Genomic DNA, 19,325 nt, shown 5'->3' on the forward strand with positions numbered 1-19,325 from the left:
GACATTCATTTATTGAGATAAGAGGTTTCTGTCTGACAGCAAAGATTTGCATAGTATAATCTGTCTGAAGAGGTGAGTGCTAGGGTGAGGTGAAGACTGAAGGAGTGAGTGCTAGGGTGAGGTGAAGACTGAAGGAGTGAGTGCACATTACTTGTGAGCTTGTATATCAGCCGTTTTCACCCAATGTTCACTCTAGAATAGGGACACAATAAGGTTCCTGTCTTGTGGTTAAATTAACTCTCCAGGTTTTACTGCGTGACATAATTGCGCGTTCATGACAGAAGAGGAGTTAATTAGTTGGGATATAAAATGTTTCTTTTGATAATGTGGCCATGAAATGTGGGAGGAGCATTTCATTGGTTCAAGTGAAATGTGGGAGGAGAGTTTCATTGGTGCATGGTCCAATCTCCAGTTAGGCTTTCACGATAATGAAATGGTATTTGACAATTCATTGTCTGTCAAATAATTGAGATAAAAACGATTTAATTGTTTTGTCATTGAACATAATAAAACCTGTTAAGAATATATACAAATATTAAAAGAAATGACCGGTACCAATAATTAAAACAAATAATGTACAGTACTGTGGCCAAAATAGAACATTGCTTATTGTTATAATTGAAAAAACGATGATGTGAAATAATTGTGATTATCTCAAAATGATTGCGATCAGACGATTATGTAATAATTGTAAACCCTAATTACTTTGATGAACGGGGTCTTCCAGAGGTCTGTACTTGTTCCGCTCCTTTTTTACCCCCATCATCTCCAAACCTCTTCACAGGAAATAGCTGATCTACAAGCTTGGCTATTTCTTGCTGAATGTTCGTTCGCTTATTTTTGATGAATGTTATTATTATGAGTGTGACTAACTAACACTATTATGACCTGCCCAAGAATTGGGACGCTAGGGTTCACGTGGTTAAGAAAACCTGAAATTAATATGATTTACCATTCGGAAAGGATAAAAGCTGGCCTTTTATATTCACAGAGTGGTTTGATATGAATAATTGTATTGCCAAATACTGTATGTTATTGCACTTTACTGTGTGTTGCTGAGTTCTGACGGAAGGCAGGTCGCAGCTCTCAATGTTAATCTATGCCCAGCCAGTGGAACATCTGTGTCATACAATAAAAAATGATTTCACCACTTATTTTCCAGTTGAAAGGATGTCAATTTTTTTAACTGTTTTTGATTGATCTAGTACTTTAACACCACGGGTACGGTAGAACAGTCAAAGGTTATGCTAAAAGGGTAACACAAAACTCAATTCATCAGAAATACAATACATAATAATACCAAACACAGAGGAATAAATCTCAGTAGAATCAACAGAATCAGGTGTTTTACAGAGAAAGGAGGGGAAGGTGCAACGGGTCAGAGGATTCTACTATTAAAAGTGTTCAAGGAGTTATGTTCACTTATTTGAGGACAGGAGATATTTTAGTTCGTTTTGAGTTTGGTATCAATGGTATGAGACAGCTTTATGTAGTGTAACTACCTTTTGGTAACTAATGTAACTACCTTTAGTTCATTCCACATTTTGGTGGCAGTGTTGTAGAATGCATTTATTTTTTACCCATGTTTGAGCCAAATTTAGGAGGAATGAGCTCTGTTCACCTCCGGGTGGTTATGCCCATGCATGGAAATCACTCACTCTAGAGAGTTATTAGATAGGTATCAATGAGTATCTTGTTTTGCGTGTTGTGTTTAATCAATTTGCTCATTGAGGAAATTACTACTGGCAGTTTCAGTCATTCTTTTTACCTTGTTATATAAGCCCCATGACTTCATTCATTGGCCTGAAAGATTGTACGGAACAAATTTCATCATAAAAGGTCCATAGACTTGGCCACACACATGATGCCACGGGTGGTTTGAGGGGCTATAGCACCCCTCAAAAAAGGTACCATTAATTAGCACAATATAAAACAATAAAATAAAATGTGAAATCACTCAATGGCAGGAGCGAACACAATTGTTATGGTTGTGGCGGTGGATGAAGTGATTGGCAAAAAAAAGATCTTGGCGGCATGAACCAATCATTAGGCAGGTGATTTGCAATATGAAACAAAATGCGATGCCATAGGAATTGTAATGTGGGCAATACAAACACCGTTGAGTTCCATAATAAAGTATGACTTTAGTAAACTGGACCCCAGTTGTGCCTGCTACTTACTTGGACCACTTTTTTTCTGTCTACAGTCCGCATACAACAGCTGATCTACATGAGCTTGTAGATCTGCTATTTTTGGCATAAAAAATAAATAAATCTGAGAACCTTTCTGCAATGGCTTCTCAGTTGTTGTCTCTGTTTTTTGCCCCTGTCCATCCGTCCGTGTGTGCCCGTCCGTCATCATTCTGTCTGTGGTCAGCTAATCTCTGGCACCATTGGACCGATCAGTTTGAAACTGTGCGCACACACACACACACACACACACACACACACACACACTCTGAAGCCTGAAGGCCAGAGCTGAACCTCTGCCCCAATTTCTTCACGTCGGCCCGTGATAGTGCCTCCATGAACTCGATGTTTGCCATGTTGTCTTACAAATTTTGTCCAAAGTACATCACACAAATAGATATACACTATCTTCTCTAGTCTATAGTCATGTGATCAAGTCGGATCTCTCTGATTTTGGCCCTGATTGGCTAACATTGGCTTCGAGAGTCACTCCTTATCCCGAAGTTACGGATCTGACTTGCCGGGCGGCATGGCGGTGTGCGAGGCAGTGCGGGCCTTCCACACTCGGAGCCCTGTTTCCGCGTGTTGAACAAAATACCTCGACCTCAGATCATAAACGCAGCGTCCGATTGCCATGAAAGGCTAAGGAAGGAAGAAATGCAAACATTGCATTCAAATCGGCCTCATGGTGGCACTATAACAGGCCTATTCATGTTCACAACTCTAATATGCAACTCCACAAAAAGGCCACGTCTTCCCCACCTGACAATAATTTCCACCATGCTGTGTTTTGCGTGTTTCAACTCCAACACAGCTGACTGTCTACCAGTGACGACATCAGTGGGGATTACAAGTTAGCATGCTGAAATCGAAGCCATTGTTCTGTTCTTGCTCTAATAAAACAAAAAAATATGTTTTTGAAATCGTGTTTGAAATTTCCAAACCTCACTGGTAGGTAGGATTCTGAACTGTCCACAGCCCTCCTCTGAGACACAGACTGAATAGACAAATTGTGCAGTCTTATATGAAGATATGATAGGTTGAACATGGGTGAAGTGGTCCTTTAAGCACTATGTCAAATTATTGGTTGACTTGTTTTGAAAAATGTCCTTGTGACCAAAACGTCGACCTTGTTCAATTAATCAACGCAGAGGTGATTATTTTACGCGGGAAATTCTGGAATTTACTTCTTTGGAAATGGGATCTCTGGGGGATTTGATTCTCGCCACAGAAGGGACAAACCTCCGCTTCCTTCTCTTTATTGGGCCCCACGGGGGCTTAAGGAACTTGTTGAACCTGGCGACTGTGGGCTTCGCCGGCGCCGCCTTCTCGGCCTCCGCCGAGCGTCCGGGTCCGGCGGTCTTGGTCGCCTTTCGTGACCTCCAGGAGAACACCTTTTTCCAGAAACTCGGCCTTTTGTGGTTCTTGCTCTCGATGCGCTCCAACAAAGCCGCCCTCTCACTGGCCCAAAGCATCTCTTTGACTTTCCAATTGGCCTCTTGCTCTATCCACTCCTTCCGGACGTGGGCCAGCTGGTGCTGGAGCTCTTTGAACTCGTTCTGCAACGCCTCAAATTTCTGCCGGTGGTCGTCCACGCTCTCCTCCAGCCTCTGCTTCCACAGGCCTTCGATCAGACTGAGCTGCTCCCTCCAGGACTTGTCTCTGTTCAGGAGGGAATTCTTGCTCTTCGACTGGAAGATCAGGTCGTCCCTCATCGCCACGACCTGGAGCTCCGACGTCCTTTTCTCCTTCTCCATGTCTCTGATCGTGCGCTCCATGTCCGTGATCTTCTGGTCCGAGGAGATGAGCTTCTCATCAAGAACCTCCTTCCACAGACCTTTCATGTGGTCCATCTCGTCATTCCAGGCCTTCTCTCTCTCAGACGGCAAAGGGATGCTCACTTTCTCCTCCTGTCTCCCTGCGATGACTTTCTGTTCCGCTTCCTGTGGGGGAGGGGCTTGTAAGACGCCAAGCCTCATGCTGGTGGGTTTCTGTACGTTATCCTGGCTCAGTGGTTTTTCTCTTGACATCTAGGTGTCTCTGTCTCTGAAGATGCATGACTGCTTGGGGGGTTCTGATGGGTCATGTCTTTTATGCTCTATGGTTTCGTGTGTCATTGGATGACATCACCCCCTCCTCCAACATGCTCTGATTGGACAAGTGGTCAGCAGTGGTGGAAATAGTACTCACATTTTTTGAGTGGTGCAAGCCGCTCAAACATTTGACCATTTAGTGTGTGTCTATTTGTCTATATAAGCACAATCTTGTTTGTCCATTTGTCCGTTTCAGTAGGCCTATGGAAACAGCTACGGCCACCGAGCTGTGCCGTTGATCAGCCTTGAAATGAATGACAGTGCAATACTCTCCCATTGGCTGAGAGGTCGGCTAGAGGCAAAATTGTCTGGTTGCCTATAGGGACGAGGCAGCCAATCAGAAAGATGGGTGACTACGGCAGCCAATGAAATGATAAGTTGCCACTACCAACCTGATAGAAAGTAGAACAGCCTGGCAGCTGGTAAAAACTCATCTTTTCACCATGAACATGTAAGATTTGCTCGTCATCATATTTCAGGCACATATGACGTTATTCTCCTTTCATTGTCAATGGCAAATGTAAGACATGACGGGACGAAAAGCTGTATATAGGAGCTGGCTAGCGCCCCTCAAGAATCACACTTGTGTGAAGTGAGGGGCGCTCTCATCGTCATCATACATCATCACATTCCGTGCTCAGCCAATCAAATCACACTCAAATCATCACATTCCGTGGTACACACAGGCACACAAAGCAAAGCTGGGCATAGGAGGGGCTAACACCCCTCAACAAACGGGGTTAAACAACCAGACTGCATACCCTGCCGAACTTGGCCTTGAACATTCCTCACAGTGATGTCATCAGAAGAGAAATAACAGAAGTCATGATATGGCTCTAAAAGTATACTATTCGATCAATTAAGCAAACTTAAGTTGTAAATCATATTAATTTCCACAAGATGGCACCATTGCAGAATAAAACTATGCGGTTTGATTGATTGATTATATAACAAAATACACACATAAATGGATGCACCTGGGACGTATCCTCAGTGATGTATCCCAACCCTACTCGCCTACTCATTTTGACCAGGAAGACTTGCATTAGCTGTCTGGCTGGCAACTATAGGCCTACATATCACAGTCTCTATGGTATCGACTCGAGTCTTGCTATTGTTAAAACAAATTAAAGATGTACAGATATATGTGCAACTTGCAATTGTGCAATCAAAGTTGTAGATTTCAAATACAATTTGGGCTTAGCCTACTATTGACAATTTACAATTTACAATTTAGGCATTTAGCAGACGCTCTTAATCCAGAGCGACTTACATTTAAGCAAGAACAAAAGCATGGGAATACATCACATAAAAGTATTTATGTCTCCTTGATTAACTAGGCTACTGCCCAGGCCTTGCAATCTAGGATATACAATTTTCAATCAATCAATCAATCACTGGACTATTATGGTAGCCTAAATGTATGATGAATAGATCACAAAGGCTGTGCAGGTAGACCACATGACATGCCCCTAAAAATATATAGTTTAATTATGAAAAAAACTATTTTTGGCATCTGCCACTTGAATTAGGTGACTTGATTGATTTACAAAGGGCCTTTCAGCTTAAACCCACTTTTCAAGAGTGTTGCGCATAAATGTCAGTAGCATTACAAAGTTGTATACAAAAAACCCTACCGAATCCCATCCCTCCAACCCCCAACTATTTCCCATTCCAAATAAGTTTATATACCTTATAAACAAATCCATTTGTTTATGAGGTTGTGGGTCTATCAGATACTGTTCATGAAGTCATTTTAAACATACATTAACTGTGGCTTATAAGTTATAACTGAAGTGACAAAGAATAAACAGTTATTGTTGTCTACACGTGTGAATATTTTTATTTGTGTGACAAATTCAGATGATCAGAGGCAGAGATACTATACACTACCCCCCGACTAGGGGGGCACCCCCTAGTCGGGGGGTAGTAGCCTATTTAAATCCAATTCAAGTGGAATGTGTGCCTGCCTCTCTTTTAGGGGCCTGGGTACCCCAAAATGAAAACTAAATAGCCCCCCAAGGGGGGCCCTGAAATTTCTTCTCTGTTTCTTTTGTGGCAAGTTACTTTTCAACCTGTTCATAGACTATTTTTTCCATCATTTTCGAGATGGAGCCCTCTGATCATATTCCATCCTGATTGGTGAATTCCGAACTGGCCCACAATAACCTACCTGACCTGGCGGAGACCTGTGCTTCGAACTTGGAGAACACTTTTTCTTAGTAGTTCATCAAAACCTTTGAGGGCATTTCATACTAACGAGTCCACCGGGATGTTAAGAAAGTGCCCCATCTTGTGACAAAGTAGAGGAACTACAAATACACGTCCCTGTTTACCTCAGGGTTTACCTACGCGAGACTACTGTTTACCCTACACCCCCGGTTTCAGCAAACAAGTATTTTGGCCCCCATGTAAATTCTCTGATGTTGTACAGTTGCATGCTCAAAAGGCTCGCAAAATACCGTTATATATAACTCGTATGACGTATGCGGTGACACTCTACGCATACGTAATAAATACATTACACCACTTGCTTCCTACCGTACAATGGACGTACTGGTCTCAGGTCAGATGTTGTACTACTTGTGTGTGTCTATGCTTGTAGTACAGAACACCGTTATCTGATTTCAGGTCTGTGACCGGAAACGGAAGCTTGAGCAGTACTTTTCTTTCTTTGGCGGGTTTGTACCAGCATTCGCGCCACAGCCACACACACACACACACACACACACACACACACACACAGACACAGACAACAAACAGCATAGCATTAGCAGGCACAGTTGAGTTTAGGAGCTCTTATATTCAAACAGACCGCTGTCTAATATCTAACATTGGTTGTATTCTGTTCTGGAAAAGCTCTGCAGATATGATGACACAGCTTTCAGAAGGAACGATAGAGGTAATGTCCTGTTTTGCAGTGTGTAACAATAGCATCAGGAAGGCGACTGTTTATAGTTGACAAACATGGCCACAGTTTAGAATAAAATTGTGCTTTCTTTGTAGGCCTACAGATAAGAATATGCATTTGTTTCACTTGGTGAAATCAAGGTTTTGTTAGTCAAGTTTAGCGTCATTTCTGTCAAGGTTTTTGCTGATATATTGCTGCGAAATGAGCAGACAGACAAATCTACTTTTGTCAAAATCAAAAATGAATAAACAGAACGTTAAAAGTAAAACAAAGCAAGGCTGGTGAAGCGAGGTTACTAAAGTAGCCTTTTATTCTGTTTTTGACGTTTGTGCAAAACGTGTGGAAATTAGTGAGAGGTCCTTCCCTTGAACATTATTTTGTACACTGCCTGCCAATATTCCTCCTACCCACGGTGCAGAGAAAATCTAACTTAGGTTAATTTCGTTTCATTTGTAAGGAGCAGAGCACTGCAGATGTTTTACTAACTTGTGTACTGTGGCAATTGAATTATTGAAACAATACTGTCTGACAGTGGCAAACATCAGAGCATTCACGTGGAAGAAAGCGGCCCCAATGGATATTAGTCACATAACATTTCCACTAGTTCCACAATGATTCCACAAGGTGCAAAATGAGTTATCATTTTGTGCTAAGTTGCTTAACTGGCTGCTCTCGTTAGCTGTCGGTCTGTCACAAATGACTTGTTAATTCTTCTGTCAAGCACTTTTTGACATTGTTCTTTTTTCTTTAGCCTAAATGTGTATTATAATCTGACAATTTTCTCTCTGCATGCAGTCTCTGACAAAGGGCGACACTGTCACCGATTCAATGCTTCAGTTATTGGTGAGTATTGACTCCCCTTAGCATTGCTTCTTTTACTATACAAATAATTCAACCACTATTTGCAGGGTACACCTAGCCCCTTTTGGAACCCTGGTTTACCTTTTCTGAAGTTTGGATGTCGGTACCCCAGTACTTATTCCACTCTCCATGGGAGACAGATGTACATACCCTCCGTTCACACCGTGCTGCGCTCCGCTTGCAGAGCTGCCAACCTGCACACATTTTGTGTACCAACCACGCAATTCTAGGCGTATAGACACCTAGAATTGCGTGGTTGGTACACAAAATGTGTGCAGGTTGGTAGCTCTGCGCTTGAGTGTTGGTGAGATTTCTCCCACGTTTCCGTTGTCTCCTATAGCCGCTTTATGCATCTTTGAAACATCTTGCCAACACTCAAACGTCCGGAGTGCAGCACGGAGTGAACAGAGGGTATGTACATCTGTCTCCCATGGAGAGTAGAATAAGTACTGAGGGACCCTGGGGTACCGACGTCCAAAATTCAGAAACGGTAAACCAGGGTTCCGAAAGGGGCTAGGGTACACCTAACAAACAATATGCAACAATGTAATTTATTCTCCAAAGGGACACATTTTGAGACATTGAGACCTGACTTGTATTGTTTATAGGATCTGTAATTAAGAATGTAATTGTTTTCAATTAACCTTCTTAATGCTAATGAAGGTTTAGAACTTTGGTCCTTTTGGTCAAGTCATGTATTCAGAACAACTTGGTCATAATCATACATTTCAGTTCAGTGAAGCAATCGTTATGCTGTTTGTGCCATGTTTCTTTCAGAACATTCGTAAGATTGAGAGTGGGAATGGTGCTGCCCGATTTCGTCTAATGATGAGTGATGGATTACACACCATGTCCTGTAAGTATTCACAATTAAAACGTAATTCCTTGATTTAGAAAGGAATGTGTTGCCCTGATTCAATCATATTCATACAGTCACACCTGTTCTGCTCACTGTTGTGTTGTCTGCAAAGTTGACATTCACCACCCAGATTTCTCCCAGTTATCAATAGTTGAACTTAAGCTCTTTTGTATTTCTACCCTCTTGTAGCTTTCATGCTCTCAACCCAGCTCAACCCCATGGCAGAGGATAACAAACTGGTCCAAAACTGTATCTGCTGCCTCAAGAGGAGTGTGACCAATGTCTTGAAGGATGGACGGTATGATGACATGGTTTTTCTTGTTTACTTTTATTTGCTGACAAAGTCCATTATCCTTCACGTGAAACGTGAGTTCACTTTAATCAAAAGAATGTGGCGAATATAACAAATTACTAAATTATTACAAAAAATGTGGGGAACTGCTTATTTGAGATTTTACTTTCATTTTATAGCAGTCGCCAAACAATCTCTTATGTTATGGTCTGTGGAGAAGTTCCAGGATTTGTATTTATGCTCCGAACAGTTTCCATAATGTTATATATTGAATGCATTTTTCCTGCTGTTTATCATTTGTCAGGCGGGTGATTATTATTCTGGAAATGGATATAATAAAGTCTGCTGAAGAAGTTGGTGGAAAGATCGGGGAACCCGTTACTTACATAGAGGGTGATGCTTCAACACACATCAAACACATTTTTTTTGCCCAAGTCCTATATAGAGTGCTTATCTCACTTTCAGTCCTCCTTGCAGGTCAAACTCAAAGTAAAGCTCCACAGCCAGCATCCAACCCTCCACAGCGCACTCTGCAGCCCCAAAATGGAAATGAAGGTAAACGCTGCTTATTTGTTGTATATTTCTGCTAAACAGAAATGCCCAGTCTTTCCAGACTGCACAGGCAAAACAGAGAAGCATCCACTTTATTTTCAAGTAATTTATAGTATTCCTGAAGTACACACCATTAGCCTGAAGCATTTGAAAATTGTGGCAGGCAACAATCTGCCATAGCCTCTTGACTATGGCCTTAGAGGCCTTCCACAGAACGGCTCTGGCTGTTACCCGTTCAAGTTTGAAAACGGGATTAAAGTTCTGAGTGTCCATATTGCGGTTATGTTAATTATGCATGTAGTCCAGACGAGAGCGGTAGAGCTCCGGACACCCGGAGAAAGCTGCGTGTAGTGTAGACTATATTATATTATGCAATGTGGCATAATCATTGAGTAGGCATGGGCATAATCAACTAGCTGATGTTTTTCTTTCTTTTCATTACACATTACAATTTTAATGATTTTACATAGGCCTACTAATATTCTCACTGGGGAGGTGCTGGCACTGGGGAGGTACTGGGCTGGCACTGGGGAGGTACTGGACATTTCATATCACACACCATGATTCACTTTATTTTATTTTTATATTTTTTATTAGGCTTAAGCAATTTTAAATTACTTGGATGTTTCTTAAATTGGCACCAGATGGCAGCATTTGTGTGTAGTTAACATTTTGGGTGAATATAATGGTCGAATGCCCGAGAAGATTAGCTATTTTTGGTCCTTCTGTCAATTTATTGATCATCACCATGCTGATGAGTCTCTACTCATTAACAACTGACATAATAAATGACTGACAATGCCAATCTGGTATGCGAGTTATTAGCCATCTGTGCCTCCTACCGTGCTTTTTGGAATATGTAATATCCTTTATTTATTTGTCTAATATGGAAGAAAAGTGCACAGCATGACTTTCAATTATATAAGGAGGCAGCACACACACAGTCCACCAAACACTAGCTCAATGGGTGATGGCTGTTCCTATTAATTGCAAACCACGTCTTATTAACGAAACAGATTTATTTTTCAAAACATTGGTAAAATACAACTGTAAATTACAGTTTAAAGAGATGATCATGATAGAGATTTGAGAAGGCTGAAATGTAGTCCTCCCCCATGCCCGGTCCTTGTGCTGTCCTCTGATTTGTCATAACAGGTATTCATCCCCCTAATCTGCTGTCCGGGAATTGGAAATTGTGGCCACTGCCTTCTTCATCAGCACAGTTATTTCTCTGTGTGCTGCTTGATCTCTGGGTTTAATTATCAAATATGCAGTGGTCACTGGTCAGGAAAGTAGGAGGACTTAACTTTGAACTTTAATCTACCATATGAGTCACACACAAATCAAATGTGTAGCGCTTGTCCAAACAGAAAATCCCCAAGTCTGCCAGCTCCGGTCTCCAGTGGAAAGGGCAACTTTAGTTTGTTACATATAAATAACACTCTGCTGAATCTATGAAATGGCCAATACCTCTGAAATGACACATCATGTAACACACTTAGCTTTGACAGGATCTTTGTCTCTAGTTCCTCTACTCCTAATGCTAGCTTTCCAGATCTACTGCAATATGTTATACTACAAGTAAGACGCGCAAACGCGGGAAGCGAACGCAGCTCGTAAATTGCAATAACAATTAGAATAAATTACGTACTTTTCTTTTCTTTTTAGTTAGTATTTTTTTTAAAGTTTTCTATACTGTGTGTGTGTGTGTGTGTGTGTGTGTGTGTGTGTGTGTGCGTGTGCTACAGCTGCGCCCTCTGGTGGCGGGCGGGTGGTGTCACAGCGGGACAGACACACACACAGACATGATCTGCAGGGTCTCATAGTTAGTGCTCATTGCGTTCGCAACTAAAGTTACAAGGCTTTAAATCTACAGACTGCCCTTCATGAACAGAGAAATTGATCAAGGCGTTGCAATCCAAAGAAAATATTTTTTTGCAATTTGTCCCTGATGAGTAAGTTGGCTCCGGGTAGAGTTAAGCAATTGAAATTGACATTTAAAATTGTAAATGCAGCTTTGCCCTCTATACCCTCGGTACCCGCATACCTGACAAACTACCTAAAAAAGTGAGCGACACCCACAGCTTAGACTAAGCGAGAACAACGATCTGGTACCACGCACTTTCAAAACAAACATGGGTAAATTCTCCTTCTACAGCACTGCCACTGAAGTGGAATGCCCTGACTCCCTTCCTCAAAATATTAAAATCATTGAACCTTTAAAACAGGCCTGAAAATCCACCTTTCAGCAGACCAAAGGGAGAGGAAATGATTGCTCCAGTATTCAATCAATGCCATTATATCAATGATCTAGTCTACTTCACTACTCGTCATTGATGTTTCTCATCATTCCTCCCAAAAGGGAACAGAGGTCCTATTGGGTTCTTTGGGAAGAAGCCTTCATCTGCTCATTCTGCTGTGCCCAGCACTCCGGAGGGTAGCTCCAAAGTTGTACCCATTTCCAGCCTCAACCCGTACCAATCTAAGTGAGTATTTGATGTTGTTGATTTATTATAACGTGGATCACAATTCCCTAATCACAATGTTTGCCATAAAATACAAATTAAACTGCAGAGCCTCATTCAAGTCTCAGAAGAAGAAAATAATAACAAAAAAGGCTGATTCTAAAAACGCCTTCTAAATACTGAAGCTTTCTGAAAAATGTAAAATATTTATTCTAAAATTTCAAATATGTTATTTTGCTATATGTATGTATAGCATGTATATACATGTATGTATGTATGGGATAGACAATCTAGACATAGTTTGCAGCCAGACATTGTGGGGAAAGAGATGGACACATGTAAGCTTGGTCATGGAGGGAAGCATGTTAACTGTTATCATTGTAAGTAAGATGAGCAGAGAAGAGATGATGTTCTAAGACTTTGTAGTTGTGTTTGATAGGCGTGGACATGTATCTGTTTTGTAATTCATGACAATTTTAAGAGACTGCTTGATCATCAGATTTCATTGAAGGGATAGCCCCTTGAGATGCAGCATCTCATTTTAGAGGGGGACCTGTAACATACAAACAAGATGCATAAGACATACAGTACACAGATAAAGACAATATACAAATGCATAAATACACAGACGGCTTGCTCAGCCTCTCCCACCCACCCACCCCACCACCAACCACCACATCATCAGATACATAAATACACAGATGGCTTGCTCAGCCTCTCCGACCTACCCCACCACCAACCACCACATCATCAGCTGTTAAGCAGCAGAGGAATGAAAGTGCAAATGATATTGGTGAATGTGCTTTAACTGGTACTTTAAAAGCATAAACAAGGTGAATGTGCTTTAACTGGTACTTTAAAAGCATAAACAAGGTCAATGTGCTTTAACTGGTACTTTAAAAGCATAAACAAGGTGAGTCAAGATGTAAATGAAGTCCTAAAGCAACTGAAGGATGAAATCGATTTAAGAGATAGAGGAAGATTATTCCAATCAAATGGGGCTTTATAACAGAAAGACCTCCGTCCAACCTCCCTTGAAGATTTTTGGTATTTTAAAGTAAGGGTATTGTAGATGTCTAAGTGGATATGATGAAGTAGACTGGGCCAAGTACTGCTTCAGAAAAGGAGGACACTTGAAATAAATGCATTTATAAATGAAGAGAAACCAATGTAATTGTCTTCTTGATTTAGGCTGCAACCAATTATTGAGCGACTTGTACAGTGATGAGTATCATATGGAAATCTCAATACAAATCACACTATTCTTGGATCAGAAATTATATCTTTACACAGTGTATCCAATTATAATATCTACTTTTCATTTCAAATTGAATCAACCTGACATGTATCTCCTTCAACCCTGTGTTAGATGGACCATCCGAGCCCGTGTCACTAACAAAAGCACCATCCGCACATGGAGCAACGCTCGTGGTGAAGGCAAGCTCTTCTCCATGGAGATTGTGGATGAGAGTGTGAGTGTCAAAGTTTTAACTCTTTCAGCGCCACCTGGTGGTCACCAGTTTTGGCTTTCGTTGCCAATTAGCCCATTATAAAAAAAGAAAGAAAATGTAATTATATTATGCATGTAATGTGCATGTCATCACCTGTACACCAGATTAGAGGAATTTTCAAAATATGGATAAAAAAAGAAAAAATAATATAAAAAAGAAACTTTTCTTATCGTCCATGGCATGGATCGGTGCATAATTGGATTCAACTCGTCTTAACGTTTCTGGTACTTAAACTGTTTTAGTTGGTTACACACACAGGCTGATGGATTCATTGCTGTTTTTTCTTGCAGGGAGAAATAAGAGTGACAGGTTTCAAAACTGAGTGTGACAAGTTCTACACTCTTCTTGAGACAGGCAAGGTGAGAGATGCCCCTCACTCACCGATGGTGTTTTACAGTCACACTGTCACTGTGAGAGATGCCCCTCACTCACCGATGGTGTTTTACAGCCACACTGTCACTGTGAGAGATGCCCCTCACTCACCGATGGTGTTTTACATTCACACTGTCACTGTGAGAGATGCCCCTCACTCACCGATGGTGTTTTACATTCACACTGTCACTGTGAGAGATGCCCCTCACTCACCAATGGTGTTTTACAGCCACACTGTCACTGTGAGAGATGCCCCTCACACACCAATGGTGTTTTACAGTCACACTGTCACTGTGAGAGATGCCCCTCACTCACCGATGGTGTTTTACAGCCACACTGTCACTGTGAGAGATGCCCCTCACTCACCGATGGTGTTTTACAGCCACACTGTCACTGTGAGAGATGCCCCTCACTCACCGATGGTGTTTTACAGCCACACTGTCACTGTGAGAGATGCCCCTCACTCTCCGATGGTGTTTTACAGCCACACTGTCACTGTGAGAGATGCCCCTCACTCACCGATGGTGTTTTACAGCCACACTGTCACTGTGAGAGATGCCCCTCACTCACCGATGGTGTTTTACAGTCACACTGTCACTGTGAGAGATGCCCCTCACTCACCGATGGTGTTTTACAGTCACACTGTCACTGTGAGAGATGCCCCTCACTCACCAATGGTGTTTTACAGTCACACTGTCACTGTCAATTGCTCTGCTGTCTAAGATGGATTTGGCTCTCACTGTTTGTTTTTTGTTGAATTGCAACCAAAGGGACTTGTGAGTCATCCTGCTGCTGTGTACCAACACAATAAGCAGCTTGTGTTGATCAGCCAGCCTTTGTTTATTCCCCCAACTGCATTAAGTCATATCTTGGTAGCACCATTCAGTCAGGTGAAAGGCTCCTCAGATCTGTTTAACACATCCATCCATCCGTACGTCCTAGGTGTACTTCATCTCCAAGGGCTCCCTGAAGATCGCCAACAAACAGTACTGCACTCTGAAGAATGACTATGAAATGACGCTCACTGGCGAATCGACCATCATTCCCTGTGATGACACTGACAGCAGTGACGTTCCCATGGTGCAGTGTGACTTTGTCTCCATCAGCGACCTGGAGGCCAGAGAGAAGGATGCTATCGTGGGTGAGGAGAAGCAACTCATAAGTTAGAAGCCATGCAAGTAGCATTGATGAGCATTATTAATACCAGACTGATGATGATAACCTATGATAGGGCAGGGAGCGTGGAGAGGGATGTGCATGAATGGTTAAGGCAATTATGAGAGAGTGATAGAAGTAGTATTAATAATACTGACGACAGTAATGGCCTGTGGCATAGATGGGCTTTGGCCCTATGGTTTGACCCGGTTAGCAGAGGAGAAAGTGCTGTCGCAGGTAAAATTAAGAAGTAATAATGAGGCCACATGTAATTATGATAATGGGGACTGCTGCTTGTAGTACTGTTTGAGTAATTTCACTCCAAGTCCAGCAGGTGTCGCTATGGCTTTATGACTTAAAAAGGATGGGTATTTGTGAACTAAACTTGAATATTTCTTGATATTAGAATTAAGTTCACACAAATCTTTAAAATACTATACACTATGACACTAGACCAAACTATTGTCATACACAAATAGTGTGACATGACCTACGTACAGCATATCTGAACTCTCTTTTCCCTTTTGTTTAGTACAGTATATATTAGATAATATTTAAATTGTCCTACTCTGTGCAAGATAATGTGTCTTACAGAGCAGTGATTTATAACATTTTTGTGGCCAGGGCACTTCAAAGGGAAAGTAAAAATCTCAAAGCACATGTATTCATATCTGTGCAAAATAGATATTAATAGAATAGCGTGATAAGTTATTTTTATATATTGTACTGATCTAGGAAATAAATTTAAATTACGTTTTATGTTGAAATAATTAAATATATGTGTTGTCACAAAGCCATACCTGGACTTGTCTCATGGCACACCGGAACCACTGGACAGTAGTGTTCTTTTTGATGGGCACTAGCCCCGGCCTCCCATGCCCAGCTTTGTTTGTTTGTGTATACCCAATAGCAATGATTTGATTGGCTGAGCACCCCATAGCGATTATTTGATTGGTTGAGCAAAGTACGTATTGAGGATGCAAGCACTGAAAAGTGAGGACACATATTGTGATTGACTGGAATGAGATGATGTATGATGATACGAGCGTCCCTCACTTCACACAGGTGTGATTAATTTTATTGGTAAATTCAATGAATGGCCTAACGCTAATATTTCCAGTCACTGATCTCACTCATTAGTTCACACTGCTCATGTTAATGGCTCATCATTTCAAAAAAGTACAACAGGTTCAACAATAGTGGGGTGGTGCTGGATTTGGTGGTGCTGCATTTGACAACATAAACTTGTTTGTATGGAGTTTGTGCACTTATAGAATATAGTGGACCTCACCTCACACCTGAATTTAAATGAAAAATGAGTCACTGATTTCCCCTGAGACAATTTGACCTGGAAGACGATGGGACCCTAAGTGACCTTTACCCGTCGGACACGCATTTAATATTTATGATATGTATGTGTGTGAATGTATTTGTCTGGGAATGTAGGCCAATGGCACACAGCCAGGTTTTCATCCAGACAAGGTTTTTTGCAAGTGTAACCATGAATCTGCCTGGCAAAGGAGACACTGCTGGCTTGCTCGCTGTGCCTAAAAAAAAAGGCGACTAAAAAACCTGGTGAAGCAGGTTTCTGCTTATACGGGCCGACGGCGTGGAACACACTTCCACTGTACCTTTGACAGGCGCTGTAGACATTTTTAAGCGCAGCTCAAGACCTACTTCTACACTCCTTGTTATTCATGTCCTCACTGTATTGCATTACTGCTGTTACTTTAATGTTTTATGCCCTGCCTTTCTTTTCTTTATCTCCATTGCTCTGTAAAGCACTTTGAGCTGCATGTCATGAAAGGTGCTATACAAAGTTTATTATTATTATGAATAAGCCAAGTTCTCATCGCAGTGCTAGAGTTGTAAAAAATGATTTGTGTCTTCCTCCACAGATATTATTGGAGTGTGCAAGAGTGTGGATGAGCTGACCAAGATCACCACCAAGGCTGGTCGTGAGGTTACCAAGAGGACCGTGAATCTGATAGACACGTCTGGGAAGATGGTATCTGTAACGCTGTGGGGAGAAGAGGTGAGGACAAATACATGAGCGGAAGGAGGACGGAGGGTTCTGAAATGCAATTGTTAACACAATCATTCCCGGATTCCTTCAAAATAGGAGCTCTGGGATGCCTGGGAAAACATGGCCGCTGCCTCTGCCACACCAATTGATTAGCCTACTTAACCAAGTAGGCCGGTAGCCGACGCACAGGTCTAGTTTAAAAAAATGCAACATCTTGCTGCAGCTTTTGGACAACCTTGTGCAACTGCAAGCAGGGAAAAGAAAGTCACCACAGGTGATGGGGATATTTGTATTCTTGTGGTTATGAGATCTCTTTGAGGCTAGTTCTTAATTTTTAAGTGGAATATAAACGGAAATGACATTTACTTTAGCTTGAAATTGAGCTTGTATTGAAAATGTACTAAACACTAAACAGTGTCACTCCCATCATGTTATCGAACTGTTAACATGCTTAATGGAAAGACTCCAGAGCTCATTCTTTTATCGCGGAGCAGTTTGATTAGAAATAGCTCACTGCTGAGAATACCAAATCTAGTCGCACATTTAACTCTCTTTTTGCTGGTAGCATAAATGTAGTTGAGCTGTGCCAACACCTACGTCCACTTTTGCTATCATTAGCATTTGCACACACTGTTTACCTGTCGCCAGAAACGTTTACATGTCGGGGGCGATGCTAGACAAAGTCACAAATGACATCTGAACTTTGGATGGCTGAAGGACAAGGACCAAGGACAGCGTTCCTAGATTCCGACTTATGGAGGTTGAAAATCCTGCTTTGAACCGTGGTAAATGGAGAGGAGTTGTAATGTCCCGTAGCTGGTGGTGACCGAGGCGTTGCATAGCAACCGGATCAATGTTAACAGCTGCCCTGGGGCTCAACCACTATATACACAGAGTATTCAGTATTTTAGCTTTGACGTGAGCGCCCCCCTCCTGAGATACTTCCGGGTCCTACTTTTGTGTCGCTTTTGTGTCCCCATAGAGTTATACTGTGACGTGCCGTCTGACTAAATCTGAGACTAAAACAACCACGAAAGTCTAATTTTACTGCTTTTGAAGATGGAGGGTATTTAACAGTGTTGTGTGCTGTGTTTAATGGAAGTTGAAGATACTGACTAAATACACTGTCATGGTGTGATGAAGCAACTGCAGTTGATTTTACGTATGGCTCAAAGGGACTGTGTTCAGTGAGCCACCGTTTCTTTCCTTCTGACAAGAGGCACTGTGTACCCTCTTTGTTTGTTTTGCAGATACCCCATGTCCCCATCTCCTGTTTGTTTTGCAGATACCCCATGTCCCCATCTCCTGTTTGTTTTGCAGATACCCCATGTCCCCATCTCCTGTTTGTTTTGCAGATACCCCATGTCCCCATCTCCTGTTTGTTTTGCAGATACCCCATGTCCCCATCTCCTGCGAGTCTTGCTGAAGTACTCCAGATGTATAGTTTATAAAGAAATGGCAGTGCCAAATAGAAAAGTGACAATGACTGCCCAGCATTTAAATAAACAGCACTTTTTTGAAGTTTGTTCCTTCAAGAAGGTTACTGAGGTAGTTGTATTTAGAATGAGGCATGATGTTGCTAAACTGTAATAGTTTTGACTGAATGCAAACACGATATACAGTTCCTCGTATTATTATTAATGCCAGGAATGTGGAATTACGTTAATTTTGCGCATTTGACTGGCACTGGACACACGATCCCCGCCCTTGTGGCGGGGGGCTATATAGTTATAGGCGAAAATATGAAGTGGGCTATTGTAGCGCCACGATGATATCTGAAAAATCTGGGATGGAGGTTCTTCCTTGGCTTAGTGGGAATGTGTGTTCAAAGTTTCCCAGCAATCGATCGCTCTGCCTCTGCATTCATGATGTGTGGCATTATGTGCAAAACGGACCACACCTGCAAACTTTGGAAGCCAATCATAGCCAAACAGAATTGGAATATGAGAAATGTGACAGATGTCTTGATTTCTGAGATTTGGACAAAATCTGTAGTAGTAGTAAAATAATGTGTTGCGCAAATGTCTGTCTCGTGGTGG

At 41.8% G+C, this 19,325-nt stretch overlaps 1 protein-coding gene across 1 annotated transcript in view; it reads left to right on the plus strand.

The window, feature by feature from the left end:
• Positions 1-6,957: 6,957 nt before the first annotated feature.
• The window catches only part of LOC310853481 (replication protein A 70 kDa DNA-binding subunit-like), a 39,294-nt gene continuing 26,926 nt past the window's right edge, over positions 6,958-19,325 (plus strand). The window contains exons 1-12 of the mRNA XM_083757833.1: positions 6,958-6,996; positions 7,029-7,184; positions 7,989-8,036; positions 8,832-8,910; positions 9,103-9,211; positions 9,510-9,598; positions 9,683-9,760; positions 12,120-12,243; positions 13,592-13,694; positions 14,024-14,092; positions 15,048-15,246; positions 17,159-17,295. Coding sequence (XP_083613959.1) covers positions 7,152-7,184; positions 7,989-8,036; positions 8,832-8,910; positions 9,103-9,211; positions 9,510-9,598; positions 9,683-9,760; positions 12,120-12,243; positions 13,592-13,694; positions 14,024-14,092; positions 15,048-15,246; positions 17,159-17,295 — 1,068 coding nt within the window. The 5' untranslated portion in view covers positions 6,958-6,996; positions 7,029-7,151. The remainder of the gene's footprint in view (positions 6,997-7,028; positions 7,185-7,988; positions 8,037-8,831; positions 8,911-9,102; positions 9,212-9,509; positions 9,599-9,682; positions 9,761-12,119; positions 12,244-13,591; positions 13,695-14,023; positions 14,093-15,047; positions 15,247-17,158; positions 17,296-19,325) is intronic.

The sequence above is a fragment of the Protomyctophum parallelum genome, assembly GCF_964188405.1.
Source record: "Protomyctophum parallelum genome assembly, chromosome: 22".
In the NCBI taxonomy this organism is placed as follows: domain Eukaryota; kingdom Metazoa; phylum Chordata; class Actinopteri; order Myctophiformes; family Myctophidae; genus Protomyctophum; species Protomyctophum parallelum.